We start from the raw sequence: 24,363 nt of genomic DNA on the forward strand, positions 1-24,363 counted from the left end.
GCAGGACACTCAGAACTCTGGTCCTAAAGGGGCCTTTGTAATGAGATGTTAATGTATGGAAATGTATCACCTTTCTACCCTTAATACAATTAAGATGAAAACTTCAGACTACACATTAAATGATAAGAATGTTACACTCCCACCAGAAAGTAGAAATATCTTTAGAGAAATATGAGATTTTTTTTTTTTTTTTTTTTTTTTTTTTACCATGAGGGAGTTTTCCGAAGAAGGTACTGGCAAATATAGATGAAAAAGTAACATGTTAATTAATAACCTTGTACTGTCATTGATGCATAGAGTATGAAAATTATCCATTTCTGAGAAAGAAAGGCCTCTATTAGAGAACTGTAAAGGAAAAGGTCTATAATTCATGACCTACTGAGTTAGAGCTTTTGATCTGAAGGCAAGCTCCCAGGATGAGCATCTGCCTAAAGGCAGTGCAGCCAGCCAGTAATCAACATGTTGAGGAATTTGATAAATGCCTAAATTAGAGAATGAACTTTCAGAACTCCAGCCCCATGTCAGATCATCTTCCAGCTGTAGCCCCTGATGTATTCTCGTGTACAGGATGAAATCCTGAGGATGGTCATGAAGCATCTAGGGGCTTTTTAGGCTAAATGAATTATCTTCATTATTTGATCCACTAAATTTTCTCCAGTATGAATTTGTGAATATCTCATCCTTGTTATTAATTTCTTAAGGGCTCCCCATTATTTTTCACTAGAAAATATTCAACCTAAGGAGTTTTCAACACCATGAGAATCATTTTAATTTTCAAATTTCAGTCCTGTTATCTCTTTTGGTTTGTCTCTCTGCTCTTCACAACCAACTGCAGGAAATGGTGATCTAGATTTTGCTTATTTATGGGTAGCTCCTAGACAACGTGAAGGCAGAAATACGAACAAGAGAAATATTACCATTAAAGAGCTAACAGGAAGGGGATTGAGACTTCTTTTAGACAGTGTTCTTGGTTAACCCAGATGTGACAGAGTAAAGGTAAAAGAAGAATGATGATGTTTCACAGAAGTCACCCCAAGATAACTACTCTGTCTCTAAGAAATTATTCAAGACCCAGATTTGAACATTTCACGTGGAAATTCCCTCTAACTCCAGATGGTCTGTGCCCACTAGCAGAACAACTTGTGGTTTTTATTAAGCCCTGGGGTAAGTAGGCTTCAGCCACCAGAACAACATCTCTCTTAATCTTTCTCTCCTCTGGCTTTGCTCAGCAGGAAATTGTTATCTTTAGGGATATACAGAGTGGAGTCTGAAAGTCAATCTGTGTTTCTAAAAAACAAAGAAGGATGCGTGTGTGTGTGTGTGTGTGTGTGTGTGTGTGTGTGTGTGAAATTTATGAAGCCCCACAAATTTTCCTAATGCTTTGTATAGACAACTGCTGAAAGTTAAGCTGGATGTTAAACCAAATTTGTGCACCAACCTCTCATCAGATTCTTTCAATATCTTGCTTTCCTCAGCGTCTGGGAAGCCGTCCTGGCCAGCAACCACTGTATTGCTGCTGGAGGTGGTTCCTGTAGATGGAATTAAAGAGCAACACTTAGAAAGAAATACCTGCGCTGGGGTCAAGCTCAAGTCTCAAGTAATTCCAGGAAAGGATTTCCTGTAAAATCTGTTTGTGAGATTCCTTACATCTTCTGCATAATCTCAGACATTCTAAACAACCTTCCAAGCCTGCCCCACTGAAATGGAGAATCCCAGACATCTGCTATGGTCAAACCAAATTCCTCAACTCTCTTATAAAGCGAGGCTACAACATTCTTGAAACCCTTTCTTCCTGGCTGCTTAGGTAACAAGCTTATTTATAGTGGCCAGCCCTGCTGTTAGCTCCTTTAGCATTTCTGGGTCCAGGAGTTAATAAACGAATGTTAGTGAAGCATTTCCAAGTTCCTAGAGCTTCTGATCCCTAGGCCACTGCTTCTTTGCAAGAACACTGCTCTGGCAGCAGGATGTGAACATACAGAGGGCATAAGAGACCAGAGGAGGAGAGAGGTTTGAAGGTAGTTACAGCGTTAGGTGAATTGAAAGGAAGATAGCATCAAGGAATTTGAGGAGGGTGGTATATGTTTCATAAAATGATGCTGAGAGACCAATTTATCGAAAGTGATAACACTGGTCAGGGGGCATTTTAGTAAACCCTGGGAGAATATTAGCCAAGAGAATTCCATCGATACGAGAAGGAAGGTCCAGAAATGAGATACCTAAATGACGAGTGTCCACTCTAAGCTCAGCCTGAAGCAAGAAGCTCTGCGCATACGAGTCCCTGGCTCCCAGCTATTGGTTATCCTTACAGAATCATCTCATTAACCAGACAAGGCCCTAAGAGTCTCGGCTATCCTTAAGCCACCTTTTAAATGAGTGTATATGTAGGAATAAGAGAAAGCAACAAACACACACTCATATCCTTTCAATGCTCTACATAAAGGTAAATCCAGAGCTCCACGACAAGGTGTCACCCAGCCGCCTGTCCCCTACCGGAGGCTGCCGCCGAGGCCTTGCTGCTGGCCGTGAAGCGGTAGAAGGGCGGGTTGTCACAGTGCTGGACGATGGGGTTCACCGGCTCCGTCTGCTGTAGCTCAAACAGAAGCTCCTCCATGGTTTGAATGGTGTTATTACGGCACAAGTATATGGCCACCTTTTTAATCTGAGACGAGAAACAGAACACAAGGGATATTTTCCAGAGCACGCACGCAAGAATGTTAGGCTGTCGGCAGCGGAGACGGTAACCCGTTCATTCTGTTGACCACGTCATCCCCCCAGAAGCGCCCACCCTGATGGAGCCTCCTCCCCTCGCAGGAGGAGTCAAGTGTCTGGGTTAAAACTCACCTCCTTTCACATGCACAGCTGATAGGAGTGTGTGGTTAAAGGTCTTACCTTCCCTAATGGCTGAGTTTACAAGAGTTACTCTGGGGATAACTTGTGGGCTAAACACGATTCTATCTAAACTAAAAACTTGCCACGTAAGGTCTTACCTTGAGAAAGTATTTTATTTATACAGAACCATGGGGGAAAAACTGCTAGCTGTTTCTGTTAAAAAAAAACCCCCAAAACTCAGTCTCCTGCTACCCAAGAAACAAACGAGTCTGAGCTGTCTGCATAGCTTTAAGTTGAAAAAATAACCCTGGGGTAAAGCTCTGCATCACCATAGCCCCCAAACCTGCGGCACGAAAGCCGCTGTAATGCGGCTGATGTGGCCCGGAACAGCAGGTAGGCACAAAATCTCTCAGAAAAGCAGGCAGCACACAGATGCCAACTGAGTCAGGGCTTTGTTTTGTTTGTTTCGCGGTACGCGGGCCGCTTACTGTTGTGGCCCCTCCCGTGCGGAGCACAGGCTCGGGACGCGCAGGCTCAGCGGCCATGGCTCACGGGCCCAGCCGCTCCGCGGCATGTGGGATCTTCCCGGGCCGGGGCACGCACCCGCGTCCCCTGCATCGGCAGGCGGACTCTCAACCACTGCGCCACCAGGGAAGCCCCTGAGTCAGGGTTTTAAACATGTAGTGGTTTTGTTGATCACCTCACCTTTAAATACAAACACTAAGTGGTGGGAATCTCAGCAGGATTTCTCTTTGCTTCTTTCTCTCTCTTACCATCTGCCTTTGAAGAGACCAACTGGGATATTCTCCCTTTTTATTGTTTTAAGAGCATCAGGATGTAAACATGAAACACTTTATTAGTAAAAATATAATGTGTCACCTAGTTTCTCTTACATAATGGGTGGGTCTAATGTTTCTAGAAGACAGATTTAGGTAATTTTTAGAAATACGTCTACGCCTAAATTCATAGGTTTCCGTGTCCAAAGTCTTAGAAAGGGGATGACAGAGGTGTCACTAGGACACTAGTCTGCATCTAGAGGGGCGGAAGGGAACTTTCATGTAATGTCTAGAAAGCTCACAGGAGATTAGCGTGACTGATGAAATCGGACATCTCTATTCTACTTGGACCAAAGAGCACATTCCAACTTGCAAACCGCTGATGGAACCACCGGCAGAATAATGACCACTGAACGTCAGAGGGGCACTCACATAGGGCAGGAGAAGCGTGTCGCTGCTAACCCCACACAGGCTGATCAGGAACTGCAAGGTGATCCTCAGGTTGTTGCTCCATTTCTCGTTGTTGGCTAAAGCATTCCAGGCATTTTCCATTTCTGGGCCAGGAACTTCATCTCCGTACTGTAACCAACAAAATAAAAACCGGCTCGGGAGACACACAGAAAAAACGTGAGGACGCAGAATGTCCGATTAAAAGTCATTTTAAGGGTCACGGTCATCTCCAAATCATAAGAAGGGGGGAAATGGCCATTCATCAGAAAGATGCCACTTTTTAGGAATTTATAATGCACAATATTTATTCACAGGATTTTTCAAATGTTAGGATGATGATGATTAGGATCACGATTAAAACTGTGGTAAAATAAACATAAAGTTTCCCATCTTAACCATTTTTACGTGTACAGTTCACTGGCATGAAGCACGTTCACACTGTTATGAAACTGTCACCACCAACCCCACCCTATTTTTGTGACTTTTAATGGTAGATGACACTTCCCCCAGGTATAACCCCGGGTTTCCTGGGATGTGGGAGCACAGGATGGAGGCATGGTTCCTCGGAGTTTACCTTGGCTGTCATGTACATGAGGTTATTCAGCACCAGGGACGTAGCTTCCGGGGAGCCCCAGCCATTGCCTTTCAGCCCGTGAGAAGCCGTCCCCTCTCCTTCCCGGTCCTTGACGTCGTCCTCTGGGCTGCTGGGACTCGAGCCTGGGAGGAGCAGCCTGCTGTCCACCAGCTCGATGTTGTGCAGCCAGGGCAGCAGGTAGGTGAGCATGATCTGACGCCCGTTCGGGTGCGTCGTGGGAAACCGCTGGCTGACCTCTATAAAGGGAAGGGCAGTGACCAAGAGCCATGTCATCTCATCAAACTAAACCGGAAGATGAACAGCAACTGACAGATCCAACAGAGCCCTCCGTTTACAAAGCATTTTCATATACAGCAGCTCCCCAAGGCTTGTCCTCAAGACCCTCACTTCTCAGCAGGTGCTCCGTGGAGGAAAGTGAGAGCACAGCGGGGAGAGCACAGGCTTGGTGGGATGGGATGGAAGACCTCCTGGATTCAGATCGACTGCTAGTGGAAGAGGTACGTTAGGGTGGACAAAACAGGGGACTTGGAATCAGAAGGACATGTGACCAGATCCCATTTCCTCAACCTATTAGCTGCATGAGACTCTGGGATAGTTCTTTAACCTCTCTGTTCCTCAATTTCCTCATCTGTAAAATGGGGCCCATCAGGTCCTGCCTTGGGCAATTGTGAGGATTAAAAGATACCATCACAATGTGTATAATATACTCAGCACAGTGCCTGTCATCCAGTAGGCTCTTAATAAACAGCAGTTACGATTATTATAACAATGACTTACCTCTCAACTATGCCTATATTTTACAAAGTGCCTTGCATGAAGCATTAGCTGTTACAAAGTGAAATGCAAACTTCCAGGAAGAACAAACCCAGCGTGTGGACTCATGTCCGTGGTGTCTACTTGAGAACTGACAGCTACGTGGCAAGTGTGCTTTCAATGCCACGCTTTGTTTTATGAAACAAGGAGTCAAAAGGGTAAAACTATATGACCAGCCCGGTCATCTCACCATTACTTCCTCTGATAGCATTTTTACATTGTTTCACTGCCAGCAGCATTTAATTTTACAATCTGAATAAGCTTTCTATAGAAATAAAAGCACAGCTTTATGTATATGCTGCAAGTTCTAAGTCATCTCCTACTTCTAATATTTATGGAAGAAACTGTTTTATCCTAAGGGAAATTAGAAAGCTTGGCCTGATGCATTTGCTATTCCAGTGAGGTGTGTAATCTCATTTGGAGAGCTCATGCCTGCTACACAACAGAACAACATGGATGCCAGGAATTATACCGAGATAATCCACCGCGTCCCTGAAACAGTAGCTTTAATTGATTTGGCCCTTTTCCTGAAATTAAAATGACAATTTTTTATTTTGAAGAATAAGAATATACTTAATTCTGTGCACAATAATCAGACATGTTATGCTGTTATATTTCACACAGGTCAAAATTTCAAAATTTACTTAATTTCTAAACTTACATGAATGTGATGACTGATACCATGGATTTTTATGACACAAAAAATTTATTGGGACTTTGGAGAGAAATAAACCTTTCCAATCAGACGGACAACTGCTTTAAGAATACCTGTTGTCTTTCAACAGCGGTATAAAAATCTACGTAGCAATAAGCACCTTCTATCATATTACTCATTTATGTAAAATAAATTTGTGTTTATAGCTTTATATCTATAAAATTTATAAATAATTTGCTTATTTATGTTTATTTTATCTTGTCTGTCAGACATAAGGTCCAAGGGGGTGGGGATGTCTGTCTGTGGTATCCCAGGCACCTAGATCAGGGCCTGGATGTTTAGAGATGTTTTAAAGGGAAAAGAGAAAAAAAATGCCATGGCACACGAACAACCTCTCATTCACCTCTTTAGAAACAAATTAAATAAACGGTGAGACAATGTCAGTGGGATCCTGTATACATTTGCTGGCTTTTGGGAGAGACCTGAACAACTGGCCTGGCTACGTAGAAGGAATTAAGTCATCTGAAATTACAGGCAGTAAAAATCTCACCACAGGGTTTTTGATGGTAAAGGCAGTATAAACAAAAGCAAGGAATCTATTAAAACCTCATTTTTCCATGTTATTTTTAACAACTTATTCCTCATAAATCAAAATAGCCAAAAGGTCAGTTCTTGACAGAAAATTTAGCTTGAACTTGCAACTCATTACATGAGCTTCTTTTCTTATTAAATTTGCTGGACTGTTTATCTTCTCTCTCCCCAGCTGTCAGTCTCTCCCCCTTCACGGGCTTCTCCCTCTCAGCCAGGAAACAGGCTCGAGTCTCGCTCATCCTCTGACTCTGCGTCCTACTACAGCCCCATCCTCTCTTTTTCTGCTTCTTTTTAGCCAAGCCCCTGAGATCTGGCTTCTGCCGCTACTTCTCCATGGAAACTACCGACAGTTACCAATGAACTGTGCAATCCATAGGGTAATCTTTAGACCTTATCTCCTGGGATCTATAGGAATGTGGACTGCTCCACTCCGTCTCCCTAAGTCCTGTCTTCTCTAGGTCTCCATAAAACACACCTTCTAGGTGCTCTCCTTCTATAAACATGCCTCCCTTCCCTCTCTGCTCCCTCGCCCTTCCTTGGCCTGGTCCTTAGAAGCTGGGGGTCCAGGTTCTTTCTTTCACTCTGTACGCTCTCCATTCGGGACCTCATTCATTCCCATGGTTCTGACCCCTCTGGTCTTCCGTGAGTCACTACCGCTGGCCTTCCCTTGACCCTGGCCTGTCTATACTCAGGATGTCCAACAGACGCCTACACTCAATAGCCCAAACAGAGCTCATGATCTCTGCCTTGGCCTGACCTCTTCTCCCCCAGTCGGCTCTCCAGGTGGGGTTATCACCACCCATTTCCCAGATATGGCACTAGGCACTCCCTTCTGTGCACTCCGCCCAGTAGCTCTTGACTCTGGTCTCTCCCCTCTGCTCTCACTGGGCTGTCCGAGTTCAGGTCCGCTTCATTTCCTCCTTGGACTACTGTCATCATTTCTCAACTGGTCTCTTCTCTCTAGATTGGGTGTTCTCTAATCCATTCACCACACTGCAGTCAGTCTTTCTAAAATGCACTCTGATCTCGTCCCCTCTCTTCTTGCTTGAAACTGATGAGTGGCTTTCAAAATCCAAGCAGCTCGCTTGGATGCCCTTCCTGTTCACAGGCTTCTGAGGGGTTTCAAGGAGCACGTATGTGGTCACTGGCCTACAAACTCCTTAGGGTACAATACAAGGCCTTCCAAGATTGACTTCTGCCTCTCTGCCTGTCTGTGACCATCTCAAACGTTCCCCCTTCCCTGCACGTTGTATTAGCCAAACTGACGACTACATAATCTCTCAAATGCATTATTGTATTTTATGCCTCTAAGCCAATGCGTATGATATTTCCTTGGCCTGTAATGCCGTCTGCTTGCCAACTGCAATGTCAACTATTCATCTGCTTGCAAATGTCTACTCTTCTTTCAAATTGCAGCTCAGACATCAACTTCTCTGGGAAGTCTTTTCTGATACTCCTGGCCCAGTAACTGATTACTCCCCGATCTTCCATCTCATACAGAGAATGTGCTTTTTAAAAATTGTATCATAATCATAGGATTGCACAGATTTATTACTAGACAATGAAACTTTGATGGGAGAGGCTGTTTAATTCACCTCCGTACTCCTAGGATCCAATCACAGTGCCTGGCATACGGGTGGCACTCAGATCTTGGTTGAAGTGAATAAGAATAAATTTTAGTTTTCCAAGAAGAAAATTAATTTATCAAAAAGGTTTTTCTTGAGTCCTTCCACTGTTTCAGGCACAATGCAAGGATGTGACTAAGTCTGTTTCAGATAAATGGATTTTCCAAAACATGATTCACAAAGATTACTCGTAAAGGTGTGCCCCGATTCAAACTCTCAACAACGGATACATGTAGCATTCAAGCTACTGATACATGTAGCATTCAAGCTACAAAATACCACCATCACCACCACCAGAAAACAACTTACGGCAATTATCTGTATTAGAAGTTATTCCACCCATATTTAATTTCTCTGGGAAATTTTACATACACAGGGTATGTAAAGTATTATGATTCATCTAAGCATCTTCACATTTGCCCTATGTTTATTTATACCTACACTATTTTAGATAAATACACTGTTTTAAAGACATTCTAGAATTTACTTTTATACGTAACCGAACTTAGCCCAGAGTAATTTTGAGCTACAAATTTAGCATCAATAATTTTGATTCTAAATTACACTAGAATTTAAAAAGTAAGAACACTTAGAGCAGAAATGATCACACATGTCATGACTGACTATCCCATGGTACCTGAGAAGAGAGGGAGAGTGAGCTCGGGGTACATCCTGGCCAGTTCGCACGACAAGAGGGCTAGTGACACACTGTACAGGGGCGGCAACGGGCCGTGTGTTCCATAGAGAATACTTCCTGGTCTTTGTTCAGCTACTTTCTTCGAGTACACAAAAAGCTTTGCTTCAAGGATCTATAAAGAAGTAGTAGGAAAGTAATAAACAGTATGAAACGACATTGGCTTGCTATCTCAGGAGTATTTATATTGAATAAAGTTTTGTAATAAAAACTAATGAACGAATATTTTAATATTGTATTAAAGGTAAAGCATCGGCTGCTTCCTATGTTTACAGAAGATTAGGTAATTGTTTTCTCACTCATCATATCCACCGGTGAGATGCAGAAATAAATAAATACGTCTCAATAAATAGCAACCCAGTAGATCAACTACCATTTCTATTTTCTGTGCTCGAGGATGGACATTTCAACGTAGTCAAGGATACGTGCCTGCATGAGCTGCATGGAGAGTTCATAAATCTCTCTGTTGGTGTCAGAAGCCTTGAATAGAACGAGGTTTAACAATGTCACTATGTCAAAGGGATAGTTCCTAAAAAAAAAATAAACAGCATAGTTTAGGAGACAGCCTGGCTAGTAATCTTGATAAATCATTACCTCTCAAAATTCTACATGGTACACTGACCTCGGTCACACTTACTAAAGACATTCCCAAGCCCATGTGGCCATTCCCCCACCCCCCTCATTCTTTTGCTGTTTATTAGCAGGTGAAGGGAAATAGCTCTATTTTGGGTTAAAACTGAATATAGTCACACCAGGATAAATGAACACAAAAGTCTATCTACTGCAAATAGATTTCAATGAGAACCAAATACAAGAGGAAAAGAAGAAGACAATATGTCTAAATTTCTCAACAGCTCACTGACTTACTATTTTCATTCAATCTATCTAAATTTATTAAACACCAAACATCTATCAGAAACGACTGCAAAGTACAGGTGATACTAAGTTAGTAAGGCTGGTGCCCTCCCCTAAGGAAGGCTTACGGTTTAGTTAGGGAGACAAACTATACAGTCTAGTTATGATGAGCTGTGGTGGGATTATCCACAGCATGAAACAGAATCCCGACAAGGGACACTTACATCAGACTTGGAGTTAGAGGAGGCTTTTTGAAGGAGGAAACAAGTAAACTAAGCCCTGAAGCGCCAAGAGACATGGTAATTGTTAGCAAGGCCATGGAAGGGGGAGCATGGTGCAGAGACAACACCATTTTGAAAGGTTATATATGAAAATACCTCTCCCCCGTTACACAGAATTTTAAACATAAATGTAATTATACTACCTACATGTATTGTTTGGGGATTCGCTTTTTCACTGGACAGTGAGGCTCAGGCTTTCTAGTAGCTGGACTGTGTTCCATAGTATGGACGTACCATAAATAACCACTCTTGTAGTGGATGCTGCGGTGTGCCACCTAGATCCCCCTTCAGGACTGAGGCACTCAGTCTCCCACTACAGTGCTGCAGTCTAATACCTTTGGCTGAATAGCCCTCTGGGAATTGCCTAGGCCAACGTCATGCCTACTCCCCAGGAGCACCCCTGTGGGATTGGCTGAGGTTTCTTTCCTCTGCCCAGTCCTGTGTCCCTCACTTCCCCACAGATGTTGATCTCAAGGGCATTCCCTCATAAATTTCCTGGACTCAAATCTCCACCTCAGAGTCTTGCTTCCTGGGGAAGCCAAACTTTGACATGTGTTGACGGACATTTAAAGGTTACTTTCATTTTTTTCACTATGATAATACCACAAACACCACATGTGCAAGAATTTCTTTAGAACAGATTTCTAGAAGAGGTCATGCAGGGTCAAAGGGCACATTAAAATTCTGACAGATACTGCTATATTGCCCTCCAAAGTGGCTTTACCAATTAGCACTCCCAAATGATTGCTTTTCTAGAACTTTAATTTTAAGTGAGCAAAAATGCATGAGGTTGATGTGTTAGGTGAGAAACTGGGCAAAGTCCCCAAATAATGGTGGTGAGGATGATGATAAACAATGGATGACACTTATGTTATGATGTGCTTACTTTGTGCTAGTTATTGTACCAAGTCCTTCATCTAGATTTGTTATTTAATCTTCACAACAAGCTTGTGAGGCTTAAAGAAGTTAAGTACTTGCCAAAGGTTAGGGAGAAGTAGTGGAGTCTAGATTCCATCCTGGATTTGTATGACTCCAAAGAATTCAAACACTTATCCACAGTGCTATCAGCCTCTTGGACACCTCACAATAGATCATTTCATGGCCAGGCTAATTTGGAATTCTTACAAACTGCAGTATTTGGAAACAGACCATTCTGACTGTGAAAATAGAAAGGTAACTTTCTTCTGAGCCCCATAGTAGCAGAGACATCTTACCTACATTGCTGTCTCTGACACTGGGATTTAATACATATGTTTTTAATATAAATAAACACTGGAAACTACTAAGGATCACTGGGGATTTAAAGGCAGTAGAAGGGTAGACGAAGCCTCCCTCTTATGCAGGGCTATGCACTTGACTGAGTAATTAGGGAATTCAATTAGCTGCTTAAGACTGAGCTACAGAGTTTAAGGGGAACAACATTGAAAGAAATAACACAGATACAGAAAATGAAAGAAACCCAGAGAAGGAAAAAATTAGAAAGCTCTCAAATGAGTACAAGAGCATAAATGAAACATCTGTACTTAGATGTTTAAAATAGGCTTAGAAACCAAATGTCACATTTTTCAGTATTTAATTATTCAATGTAGGCAGTGGAAGGGTAAAAGAAATAAAGACAGCTGTGCTCATACAGAACAAAAATAAAATGGTAGGGCTTCCCCGGTGGCGCAGTGGTTGGGAGTCCGCCTGCAGATGTGGGGGGTGCGGGTTCGTGCCCCGGTCCTGGAAGATCCCACATGCCGCGGAGCGGCTGGGCCCGTGGGCCATGGCTGCTGGGCCTGCGCGTCCGGAGCCTGTGCTCCGCGGCGGGAGAGGCCACAACAGTGAGAGGCCCACACACCGCAAAAAAAAAAAAAAAAAAAAAGGTAAAATAAATATGAAAGGTAAATATGGTTCAGAAAGTAAACAAGAAATAAAACTGTTTTTTCAATCGGAAAGAGAGGAGATTTTGAAGAATTTGAGAAATACCCACTAGCTCTGGCTTAGAACTAAATGACGAAGCTCAGAATAATTTTATTCTAAAGAGAAGCAGATTGTACCAGCTGATATGATTACATCATAGCTCTTTGCCTCCAATAGCTGTTGAATAATAATAGTGTTTACAGGGTGCTTGCCATGTGCTAGACCTTAGGTCAAGAGATTGGTTTTACTTAATTCTTACCCTAACCCTATTATCACTCCTATTTCACAAATGAGCAAGCATTTGTAGTAACTTGTTCAAGAGCACACAGCTTAATGAGAGGCAGAGCTAGAATTCAAACTCAAGACAGTATGTTTCCAGAGTCCAAATTCCCAAGCTCTGTGCTCTCCTGGAATTCTCCAGCTGAGTGACACAACCAAATGAGGCTCTACGTCACCAGTTAGGGAGTATGACTGAGATTCATGAATCAGAAGCTTCCCTTGTCTTCCTTGGCAATAGATGGATGCTATTCCCTTAAGAAATGTGGGGCATTTACTTTTAAGGAATCAAGTTTGCAGTGCCTGATTTAAATGAGCAAAGATTTATAGACAGTTAAGGCAAGGCAGACGTGCAAAGAACAATGACAACAAAAACCACCTCCAAAAATAAACCCAACAAAATTCTTTAAAAATTAAAACTTTGATCTTGCATGTAATTCTAAGGCATCTATTAACTATATTCTAGTCGTATGTTACAGAGTAAGAGTAAAAACAATGGCATTCTTAAGTATTTAATTAAATATGAAGAGAATTCTGTTGAGTTAAGCTAGTGATTGGAAGCGGTCTATACTTTTAATATAGAGCATATTATTTACCTTGATTTATAACCTTGGAAAGCCATTTAATCTCTAAGATCTGTTCTTAGATCTATGGTCTAAGTCATAGATTCTAAATACATTTTTAAAAATCAAAGAACAGAAATTTATTTCTAGAATGCTGAAATACCTGAAAATAAAACAACACTCCAGAGAAAGAGACTCTTATAAAAAATGTTATTTTGGTAATATCCAATAGGATAAATAAATTACTTAGTATTGCTAACATCAAGAAATAAACCAATGGAAAATCAGACAGTTTAGATTACGTTCATCTGATATGACTTTTATGGAAGTTAACATATATATATAATAAAAATTTAACTACTAAGATTATGGAAAACGAAAGCTTTAGACATGAAATGTCATCTACTATCTTTATAAAAGAAAGAAAAATATTAAAGAGAAACTTGCCTCTTTAAAAAGCATGTTCATTTTAGGTTGATTGAAAGTAGATGTCTTCTAAAATACTGTTCTTATTCATTTAGAACCATAACAGGTTGGAATTTACAACTAATTTACATTTATTCCCGTCACCCTGTAGCTCAAGATAGCTATTTAAAATGCAATATTTAATTAAAAGGGACAATCAACAGCCTATATCAGTCCTTTCAAAAATAAACTTGATGACATAAATCACAGCAAGGTCCTTTTTGACCCACCTCCTAGAGAAATGGAAATAAAAACAAAAATAAACAAATGGGACCTAATGAAACTTCAAAGCTTTTGCACAGCAAAGGAAACCATAAACAAGACGAAAAGACAACCCTCAGAATGGGAGAAAATATTTGCAAACGAAGCAACTGACAAAGGATTAATCTCCAGAATTTACAAGCAGCTCATGCAGCTCAGTATAAAAAAACAACCCAGTCCAAAAATGGGCAGAAGACCTAAATAGACATTTCTCCAAAGAAGACATACAGATTGCCAACAAACACATGAAAGGATGCTCAACATCACTAATCATTAGAGAAATGCAAATCAAAACCACAATGAGGTATCACCTCACACCAGTCAGAATGGCCATCATCAAAAAATCTACAAACAATAAATGCTGGAGAGGGTGTGGAGAAAAGGGAACCCTCTTGCACTGTTGGTGGGAATGTAAATTGATACAGCCACTGTGGAGAACAGTATGAAGGTTCCTTAAAAATCTGAAAACAGAACTACCATACGACCCAGCAATCCCACTACTGGGCATATATCCAGAGAAAACCATAATTCAAAAAGAGTCATGTACCACAATGTTCATTGCAGCTCTACTTACAATAGCAGGACATGGAAGCAACCTAAGTGTCCATCGACAGATGAATGGATAAAGAAGATGTTGCACATATATACAATGGAATATTACTCGGCCATAAAAAGAAACGAAACTGAGTTATTTGTAGTGAGGTGGATGGACGTAGAGTCTATCATACAGAGTGAAGTAAGTCAAAAAGAGAAAAACAAATACCGTATGCTAACACATATATATGGAATCTAAAAAAAAAAAAAAAGGTTCTGAAGAACCTAGGGGCAAGACAGGGATAAAGACACAGATGTAGAGAATGGACTTGAGGACACGGGGAGTGGGAAGGGTAAGCTGGGACGAAGTGAGAGAGTGGCATGGACATATATACACTACCAAACGTAAAATAGATAGCTAGTGGGAAGCAGCCGCAGAGCACAGGGAGATCAGCTCGGTGCTTTGTGACCACCTAGAGGGGTGGGATAGGGAGGGTGAGAGGGAGACACAAGAGAGAGGAGATATGGAGATATATGTTTATGTACAGCTGATTCACTTTGTTATAAAGCAGAAACTAACACACCATTGTACAGCAATTATACTCCAATGAAGATGTTAAAAAAATAAAATAAAATAAACTTGAGCTGCCTTCTCTGGATTTCTAACACATGATAAGCTCTTCCTTGGGAGTAGCTTTTGCAATATGGGGAGGCTTCATTAACCCTTTCGTCTTAGTTATGAAACAACTTCTTTCAATAAATCATAGAACTGAAATACTCCACTGAGTGACTAATTTACATAGCTAGGGCATTGGTTTTAAAAGTACAATCCATGGAATCCCAGGTGACACATTTTCCTTTCTTTTTTTCTTTTCTCAAGGTTTGGGCAAGAGAAATTTAACATTTTTAGGTTGCTTCCCGAGTTTAGTTTGGTCTCAAAATGGCTGAAGTGCTTACAGTTCATACCTTTCACAAACATTTCTAGAAATTCCTTTAAGGTATCTTTACCATTTTCAAATCCTGCTCTAATACTTCATTATAAATTTCCAGGCAATTAAAAAAAATTTATGGTCTCTTTACTCTGTTCAAATATCTGCAAAAACAGTCAGCTCTCAATTATTCATACGATGAAGAGTAACCTTAATTGCACTTGCCGGTGCCCAGTACCTTCCACTTAAAGAATTCGTACCTGCTTCCACACACAGTTGCTATGGCTTTGAAGCAGCCGGATGCGAGTTGGTAGGAACCAGTGTAGCATCGGTCAATTGCCCAATTGAAAAGATTTATTTGGTCAGGATTTAGTTCCAATAGCAAGACAACAACTTCACAGCCAAGTTGATGAACCTGAACACATGGAGGAAAGCAACCATTCACGCTTAATGAAAGATTATTCAAGGGAAAGACACAAAATCAAGCTTAGCGAATATCAATTGTGTAAAAGGAAAGCAAACACTAAACATTTATCTTGATTAGTTTTTATTCCAGGAATTCCTCTTTAAGAGGATGCAATGTTGCAACTGAAAACTGAAATGTATAAACTAAATTTGACTCAGTGTAAGTCTGTCATATAGGCTCCACGCATTCTCGATTTTTAACTCTGAAAAGGTGATAAAGACTTCATTGGCAATGTTTCTTTTTTGTATTTAAAATATTTTTGAAAAATACATGTATTTGGTTTAAAAAATTTAAATATATGAAAGGAGAGCCTTCATGAATGCCAAGTCTTTTAAGGAAAAAGATCAGAGGGAATATGTTTATGAGGCTTAATTACTAAATATACGGTGTACAGCTTAGCTGGCAATCTTTTAAAAAGAAATACAATATCAATAAGCTCTTTTTGATCGGAGACTTTCATATGAAAAGATTATCATAGATAGAATTAATAGGATCATTAACTGATGATTCTTGAAGCTACTGTTAAATACTGGATGGTCCCATTTGTCCAGGACAAGCCTGGTGTCTGGAGGCTATATTCCCCTCAGAAAGTAACATTTTCCTGCCTCTTCCTGAAGTTGTCCATTCTCCTGCCAGTAGCAACAAGGTGGAGAAGGAAAGATTATGCCTTGTTTGTTCTTATATTATAGGGTATGGGCCCAGATGGGAGCTATATTCTTTTCCTTTCTTTTGCTTTTTTTTTAAACTAAAAATCTTTATTGTGTACCAAAATTACCATTTTTTAAAATTAATTTTTATTGGAGTATAGTTGGGGAGCTATATTCTAACTGGATGGTCAAATATCATCAACCTAGTTCCCCATGGGCTTAAGTACTTAGAAGCAGATAAAAGCTGGTGATACTATTGCAAAGGACTTAAAAATAACATCTCATTAAAAACTTAGTTCAACTTGAAAGAAAGTCAGCAAGTTTTTATTGTGCTTTAGAAACTTTATAAAATGTAGATAGTATAATTCACAAGTAAATGGTGAGTTATGTTAACTAAACACACTAGTGTGAATACCAGAAGAAACCAGATCACCAGCACCACTGAAGCCTGCTCTGTGTATTCTCTTCATCACTAGCCTCTCTTCCTCAAAAGTAACCACTATCTGGATTTCTACCACCACTGGTTAGTTTGAGCTGTTGTGAACTCTGTGTAAATAGAATTATAGAGTATATAATTTTGTGTCTTTCTTTCACTCAACTTATGTTTAAAAGTCATCAACATTTATTCGTTTTCATTGTTGTATAGTATTCTAATTTATGATTTCTCCACAATTTATTCATTCTACTACTGATGAACATCTGGGTTGTTTCCAGCTTTTGACTTCATAATACTGCTTTGAATATTTCTATACATGTCTTACATTGCACATACTGGATAACCTCTTTTGTAAATTGCTTAAGTCTCTTGCTCATTTTTCTATGAGTGTCTTTACCTTATTTATTTGTAGAGGTCCTTTATATATTCTAGATAAGAAGTCTGTTGGCTTTATGTTGCAAATATCTTTTTTTACTCTACAGCTAGCCTGTTTACACTCATAATTGTGTCTTTTGGCGAACAGAAGTTATTAATTAGTCTCCCCTTATGGTTAGTAATTTTTGCATCCTATTTAATAAATCTTTCCCTAACCCCAGGGATTAAAATAGCCTTCTGTTTTATTTTCTAGAAACTTCAGTTTTTCAGCTTTCACATTTAGATCTACAAACTATTTTTTTTTCAATTTTTATTTTATATTGGAGTATAGTTGATTAACAATGTTGTGTTAGTTTCAGGTGTACAGCAGGGTGATTCAGTTATACATATTCATGTATGTATTCTTTTTCAAATTCTTTTCCCATGTAGGTTATTACAGAGCATTGAGCAGAGTTCCCTGTGCTGTACCGTAGGTCCTTGTTGGTTATCTATTTTAAATATAGCAGTATGTACCTGTCAATCCCAACTCCCAATCTATCCCTCCCACCCTCCATAACCATAAATTCGTTCTCTAAGTCTGTGAGTCTGTTTCTGTATAAACTATTTCTTCTTTTTCACTCATGATATCTTATTTTTTCTCTTCTAAAACATTGGCTAGGATCTTTAGTATAATGTTGATAGAAGTAATGAAAATGGGCTTCCTTGGTCATTCTAGTCTCAGAGAACACTTTCAATATTCACAATTTAGTGTGATGTTTACTACTAGTTTTTTTTTGTTTTTAAAGACACCCTTTATCAAACTAAGGAAGTTCTTTTTTATTCTTAGTTTCATTAGTTTCTCTTATGAATGAATGTAGAATTTTATTAATGCTTTTTCTGCATCTATTGAAATGATCAGATGATATTTCCTTCTTGCGACTTTAATATAATTAATATACAAATGAATTGAACAACATTTGAATATTAAACCAATCTTGTAGTTCTTGAATAATCCCAACTTGATCATGATGAATCATCTTTTTTAATATATCACTGAATTCAATTTTCTAATATTTTGTTAAAAGTTTCTGTATCTATGTTCATGAATGAATTTGCCTTTTAACTGTCTTTCTTGTTAAATTCTTGTCAGGTTTTAGTATGCGGGTCTCATAAAACATGTTGAGATATGTTTCCTCTTCATCTGTTTTCTCTTTGAGGATTTGCATTAAATCAATGCAATCTGTTCCTTAAATGTTGAATTAATCCATAAAGCCATCTGGTCCTAAAGTTTTCTTTGTGGGAAGACCTTCAATTATAGATTAATTTTCTTTTTTACTTATATGACTTCTGATTTTCTTTTCTTCTTGTGCTGTGTTTTTCTAGGAATTTGTCTATTTTATCTAAATTTTGAAGTTTATTGGCACAAAGATGTTCATATGTTCTCTTATTTTTAATATCTGTAGCATCTGTAGTGATGTCCCCTTACATTTCTGAGGTTGGTGACATACACCTTATCTCTCTTAATCAGTCTTGCCATGGATATACTAATTTTATGAGTCTTTTAACAAATTCAACTTTTGGTTTAAATGATCATTTCCAGTAATTTTTTCTCTTTAATTAGTTTCTGCTCTTATCTCTATTATTTCTTCAATGTACTTTGAGTTTGATATGCTATTCTTTTTCTAACTTCTTGAAATGGATGCATAGGTCATCAGCTTTTTTTCTTTCCAATATATGCATTTAACGCCATATTCTAAGCAAGGTTTTATTTAAAACCCACAAGTTTAGTGTGTAGTGGTTTCATTATTCTTCAGTTAAAAATATTTTTCACTTTATATTTTTATTTATTCTTTGACTCATTGGTTATCTGGAAGAGCATTTCTTAATTATCTTTTTTATTACTGATTATTGGTTTAATGCCATTGTGATCAAAGAACAGAGCCTGTATCTTTCAATCATCTGAACTTTGTGGAGACTTGCCTTATAGCCTAGTTTCTAGTCAATTTTGGTAAATGTTACTGTGTTTTTTATCCTGATGCATCATAGTGTAATGTGAACAACACATAAGCCTTCAGTTCTGTGGCTGATGTGTGAAGAGACTGTGCTGTGAACAATGCTTAGACAGGTCAGTAACCCAACTGAGGCAGGATAACCAAGACATTTAAAAACAATGTATTTTTGGCTAGTACTTACTCGTAAATCTTGACAAGCCAGAATGTTGTCAAGCCACTTATACAGGTAGCCATCTGGGGAAAGGCCCACATTGTCAAACACTGGGCCACAGCACAACACTGCTGACATTGCCTGATGACAAAACAGAACACAACCTGGGATGACTGAATGGTACACAACTGACTTTAAAACACATACTACTAGATTTATAAATGATGAGGGTCTTTTTTAAAAAATATACATTTATTTATTTTTATCTTTGGCTGCGTTGGGTCCTTGCTGCTGCGCGCAGGGCCTCTCTAGCCGTGGCAAGCGGGGGCCACCCTTCACTGTGGTGCACTGGCCTCACACTGCAGTGGCCTCTCCTGCTAAGGAGCATGAGCTCCAGGCACGTGGGCCTCAGCAGTTGTGGCACGTGGGCTCGGTAGTTGTGGCTTGCAGGCTCTAGAGCACAGGCTCAGCAGCTGTGGCACAGGGGCCCAGCTGCTCCGCAGCATGTGGGATCTTCCCGGACCAGGGCTTGAACCCCTGTCCCCTGCATTGGCAGAAGGACTCTCAACCACTGCGCCACCAGGGAAGTCCTGATGAGGGTCTTTTAAAGCAGTTATTTCCACAAGATTTTAAAGTATTCCTTAGTAGATTCAATAAAAAATACCAGATTCCCAATTTTGTCTCTTTTTATAAGAGTTAAAACCCATAAATTGAACTTTGTAGACATGTAATTTTATAATAAATCTTTATATTGAAAGGCTGAGATATTCAAAACAAAATGACCATTTCACAGAACTTAAAATAAATTTACCATCAGCGACTTCAAGTGAATGAATTCTGCTTATGATAAATACAGCTTTTCAAATTTTGTTTTGATGACAAATATTTAACTAATATACTGAACCAGCAAACTTGACAAATACTTGACTGATGCGCTATGAAACCATAAATTACTAGATTACATCTTCCTTTAGACAATGAAACTAAAGCAAACTATGTAGAAATAAGTAATTGTGATTCTTAATCAAAGATAAAGAAAATGAAGAATATGAACTTTAGTTCCTTTGAGGTGGGGAGAAAGCAAGAGAAGGGAAGATCTTGATTCACTTTGTAATCCGTAGGTCCAAATGATTATCAGGGCCATGGCTTATATTAGCTCCACAAAGTCAAAAGTCAACGTGACAGTTAGCAACTCCTGGTATATATGACTGAGGCAATATACAGTTAGTTTTCTAAAGGAAATTAAGCTGTAAGGAATAATGGTTCTGAAAATGTTGAACAGTCCTAGTAGTGTAGAAACTTATTTCTGGGAGTCTTTAGGATAGGAGGAGACTAAAAAGGGAATATATATATTTTAAGTTGGAAATTAACTGGCAAGGCAGTTACTTAAAGGGTAAATAAGCAAAAACTATGGTTTTCATATAGTAGAAACCTTAGATAAAAGTGGGATCTTGGAAAAGTTTCGCATTTTGAAATTGTGAACACAATCGGAATATTTACATGTTTATACATAGCTAGCTATTTTGTTTATGTATGGATATTTTAGAATTTATAGAGTAAGCTTATGTATTTATATACGTGTATATATTTGAGTTTTTTTGCGTGTGTGCTTATATTTTATCATGTCATATTATATTATTTATTTTAATCGTATTTAAGGCATGGTTGTTTAAGGAAAGAGACCATCAATCTGACAGAAGTCATTCATGAGGCAAAGGTGACCTACCTTCAATGCACAATACTGGTATCTTGTAATCTGATGATTTCTATCACTGTAACGATCCAGAGGAGTGAACATAATGCTGAAGGGTCCTGCCCACTGGCTGAATAAGATGAAAAGATGGTGCCTCAGGCTTTGCTGGGGGAAGAGAAATCTTCGGTGGTGAACTAGAGAGAAAACAGAGCTAAGAGTCTACTAGACGGAAAAATACAGTGAATACAGTTTACGTTGCTATTAGGCATGATCCTTAAGTTTTGGGGAAAGGAGTAATTTCGTCTTCTAACTCAAGTTTTCTTTACATCATGAAATAGGTATTTAAAAAGTCAAGCTTAATTTTCTTTCCTCTCCTCATGTTTCAGTCAACAGCACCTTGTCTCAGAGCAGAAAGCAGAGATAGAAGATGGACTAACAGACCCTGTTTTCTAAGCATTATCTAGAGAAACTGCAACACCTGATTACACGTAAAACGTTCTCTTGACTGCTGCTGCATCTTTAGGAAGAACTGTGAAATACAACGGATAGACTGTCTATCTCAAACAAACATTCTTTAACTGAAGAAGGCAAATCTTTTTTTTTTTTTTTTTTTTTTTTTGTAGTACGCGGGCCTCTCACTGCTGTGGCCTCTCCCGTTGTGGAGCACAGGCTCCGGACGCGCAGGCTCAGCGGCCATGGCTCACGGGCCCAGCCGCTCCGCGGCATGTGGGATCTTCCCAGACCGGGGCACGAACCCGTGTCCCCTGCATCGGCAGGCGGACTCTCAACCACTGCACCACCAGGGAAGCCCAAGAAGGCAAATCTTAATTTAGGGTCATCAAAAATGAGGAGGATTGGTAAGAATGTTTTACAACATCATAATGTTAAATCATAATGAAAAAGTAGAAACAGATGAGCTGCAGCTTTTTGTAATTATGTCAAAACATTTTAATTCCAGCAATTAATTTTTATACCAAACTGACCAGCTATTTTTATTCTCTATGCTTCTATTATATGAAAATGTTTCAGACCCATTTGTTCTATGAAAAAAATCCCAATAATATAATTTCTTAAGCTATATAGAATTCTATATATAATGTGTTGACTGGATAGAGTCAAGAGCAGGAATATTGCTGAGATTATATGTTCACAGATTAGCACAGTGAGAATGAAAAAATAGAGCCTTTGTGAACTTTCCCTCTGAATTACTTCCTTTCTATGGAAATCATACAGGTTCATTTTCAGGTGGGAACCAAAACAAAGAACAGAAATAATGATGAGCACAAAGCCAAAGTTAATTTCTATTGTTGCCCTTCCAACTCTGTGCTGCATGCCCACGATCTGTTCCAAGGATTTCCAAACAAATAAACGATCCCATCCCAGACCTGCAAACAGGTCAGTAGGTTTAAAGAGGAAAGCACAGTAATGAGGAACACAAATGATATTTCAAGCACAAAAGGTAATTTGCAGTGATGCATCACTGTACCTGGAACGCGCTGAATCAAGTTGGCAACCATGGCACTAAAATGTGCCCGGATATCTTTAAGAATTTCCACTTCTTTATCATTTTCAGCTTCTAGGAGCATGCGGGTCAGGTCCACGTATTCTAAGAACAAAGCTCCAAGGGCTAAAGTATCCCGTTCTAAGGCTCCGTTGGTGCTGGAATAAAAGGAAATTAAACTTGTAGATGATTAGTCTTGATATCAAAGCAGTGCATCATGCTTCATGGAAAATACGATTCACTGTTAGAACTCGCACACTAAATTTGTCCTTGACGTCTATGCAGTGTAAACAGAATATGAAAAAAACAAGGTTTTTTGGACTTTTCTAAGTAAAAGTTAAAGGTAATATATTTAAAAAAAAAAAAAAAGACAGAACGAAGAAAAGAGAGGCAAAGACATCAGTTTGGTGAGGAGAGACCAACTCAGTAGAATTTCCACCCTACCTGTCACTTATTACGCCAGCATCAGCCAGAAGTTCAAAAATTCGAAGTAGCTGTAGCCTTAACAAGTCTCGCCGTTCTCGGCGTTTTTTGTTCTGTGCAGAAAGAGGTAACACCACTTATAAACATGGGCACGATAAAGGAAGATGTCATCTAGTCATTTTCAATTTTCTAAACACAAAGGACAAAAAGTATTTTTCTTTCTTCCTAATCCTTAGAGAAAATGCTTGCTATCACAGGTTATGAGAGAAACAGATCACAAGTGGGCCAATAAATATCTGTAAGTTGGAAATGTTGAGAGTCAAGAAGTCTCATTTCCTAGAGGCCTCCAGCAGCTGCTGAAAAACTAAAGCATCAGGAAGAAGTGGCAAAGGACAGTGGACGCTAACAGTCCCACCAGTTCTGGTCACAGAGGTAACACTGTTCTTACTTAAATTGCCAAACTTCTGCTACTTCTTGTATCTTATCTACTACATGGGAAGCCTCTTTTTTAGTCTTATTCTATTTTATTTAATTTTTTATCCTGCTACATTCTAAGTTTATCCTTTTCAGAGTTCACTTCAGGGAAGATAATGTTGAGGAAAGTGCTTTATATACCAGATGAAACAAATAATGTTCTTGGCTATTCAACCCCTTATAAAAAAAAGCAAACTAACTACAACCCCAAATTCAATCTTAACTCAAACCTCTTACAAAAGAATATAATATCTTAACATACATATGACTATTTAGGTTGCTCTTCTTTCGTAAGTTGAGGACTTAAAATCTTTTAAAATCGGAAACAGATTATACTAAATACTCAAATATCAAAAATTAATGAAAATAACAAAAGTTAAAATAGTAAGGTTCATTGTTAAAAGCATGTTGGTGAATAGTTGAAAGGTACATTTCTACCTCAACATGTCTTTTCTGTCTGAGAAATACACACATTTTATCCAATTTGATATAAATAAAACACTCAAAAATGAAAAAAAACACAACATGTTGGTATGTTTGTATTCTTTAGGGGAAACTATTGGGTATGGTTTAAATTCACACTACTGTCCAAATAAACCAAGGCATTAATTATTATTTTTAATAGATCTTTATTGGAGTATAATTGCTTCACAACACTGTTAGTTTCTGTTGTACAACAAAGTGAATCAGCCACATGCATACACATGTCCCCATATCCCCTCCCTCTTGAGCCTCCTCCCACCCTCCCTATCCCACCCCTCTAGGTCATCGCAAAGCACCGAGCTGATCTCCCTGTGCTATGCGGCCGCTTCCCACTAGCTAGCTATTTTACGTTCGGTAGTGTATATATGTCGATGCTACTCTCACTTTGCCCCAGCTTCGCCCTCCCACCCGATGTCCTCAAATCCATTTTCTATGTCTTTATTCCTGCCAAGGCATTAATTATATAAATTCAAAATCTTACCTCTGGTCTTCGTTCCAGAGCCTCTTTCATTAATGGATGAAGTTCTTCCACCAATTCTCTATGAATGAAAAAGGTGAGCATTTAGACTTCATCATTGTTGACACCAAATTTGTCACAAAATATAGCCATTCAATCCCAAATCATCTGC

General features: G+C 39.2%; 1 protein-coding gene across 6 annotated transcripts in view; it reads right to left on the reverse strand.

The window, feature by feature from the left end:
* FRY (FRY microtubule binding protein) overlaps positions 1-24,363 on the reverse strand; it is a 327,504-nt gene that overhangs the window by 75,467 nt on the left and 227,674 nt on the right. For all 6 annotated transcript variants that reach the window (XM_067713507.1, XM_067713509.1, XM_067713511.1 and 3 more), the window contains exons 24-35: positions 24,216-24,273; positions 22,799-22,890; positions 22,340-22,512; positions 20,887-21,047; positions 19,191-19,301; positions 15,355-15,509; positions 9,458-9,557; positions 8,972-9,143; positions 4,630-4,886; positions 4,038-4,184; positions 2,491-2,659; positions 1,439-1,529 (exon numbers count right to left, since the gene is read on the reverse strand). In XM_067713507.1, the coding sequence (XP_067569608.1) occupies positions 1,439-1,529; positions 2,491-2,659; positions 4,038-4,184; positions 4,630-4,886; positions 8,972-9,143; positions 9,458-9,557; positions 15,355-15,509; positions 19,191-19,301; positions 20,887-21,047; positions 22,340-22,512; positions 22,799-22,890; positions 24,216-24,273 (1,686 nt within the window). The remainder of the gene's footprint in view (positions 1-1,438; positions 1,530-2,490; positions 2,660-4,037; positions 4,185-4,629; positions 4,887-8,971; positions 9,144-9,457; positions 9,558-15,354; positions 15,510-19,190; positions 19,302-20,886; positions 21,048-22,339; positions 22,513-22,798; positions 22,891-24,215; positions 24,274-24,363) is intronic.

Source organism: Pseudorca crassidens, chromosome 18, assembly GCF_039906515.1.
Source record: "Pseudorca crassidens isolate mPseCra1 chromosome 18, mPseCra1.hap1, whole genome shotgun sequence".
NCBI lineage: Eukaryota > Metazoa > Chordata > Mammalia > Artiodactyla > Delphinidae > Pseudorca > Pseudorca crassidens.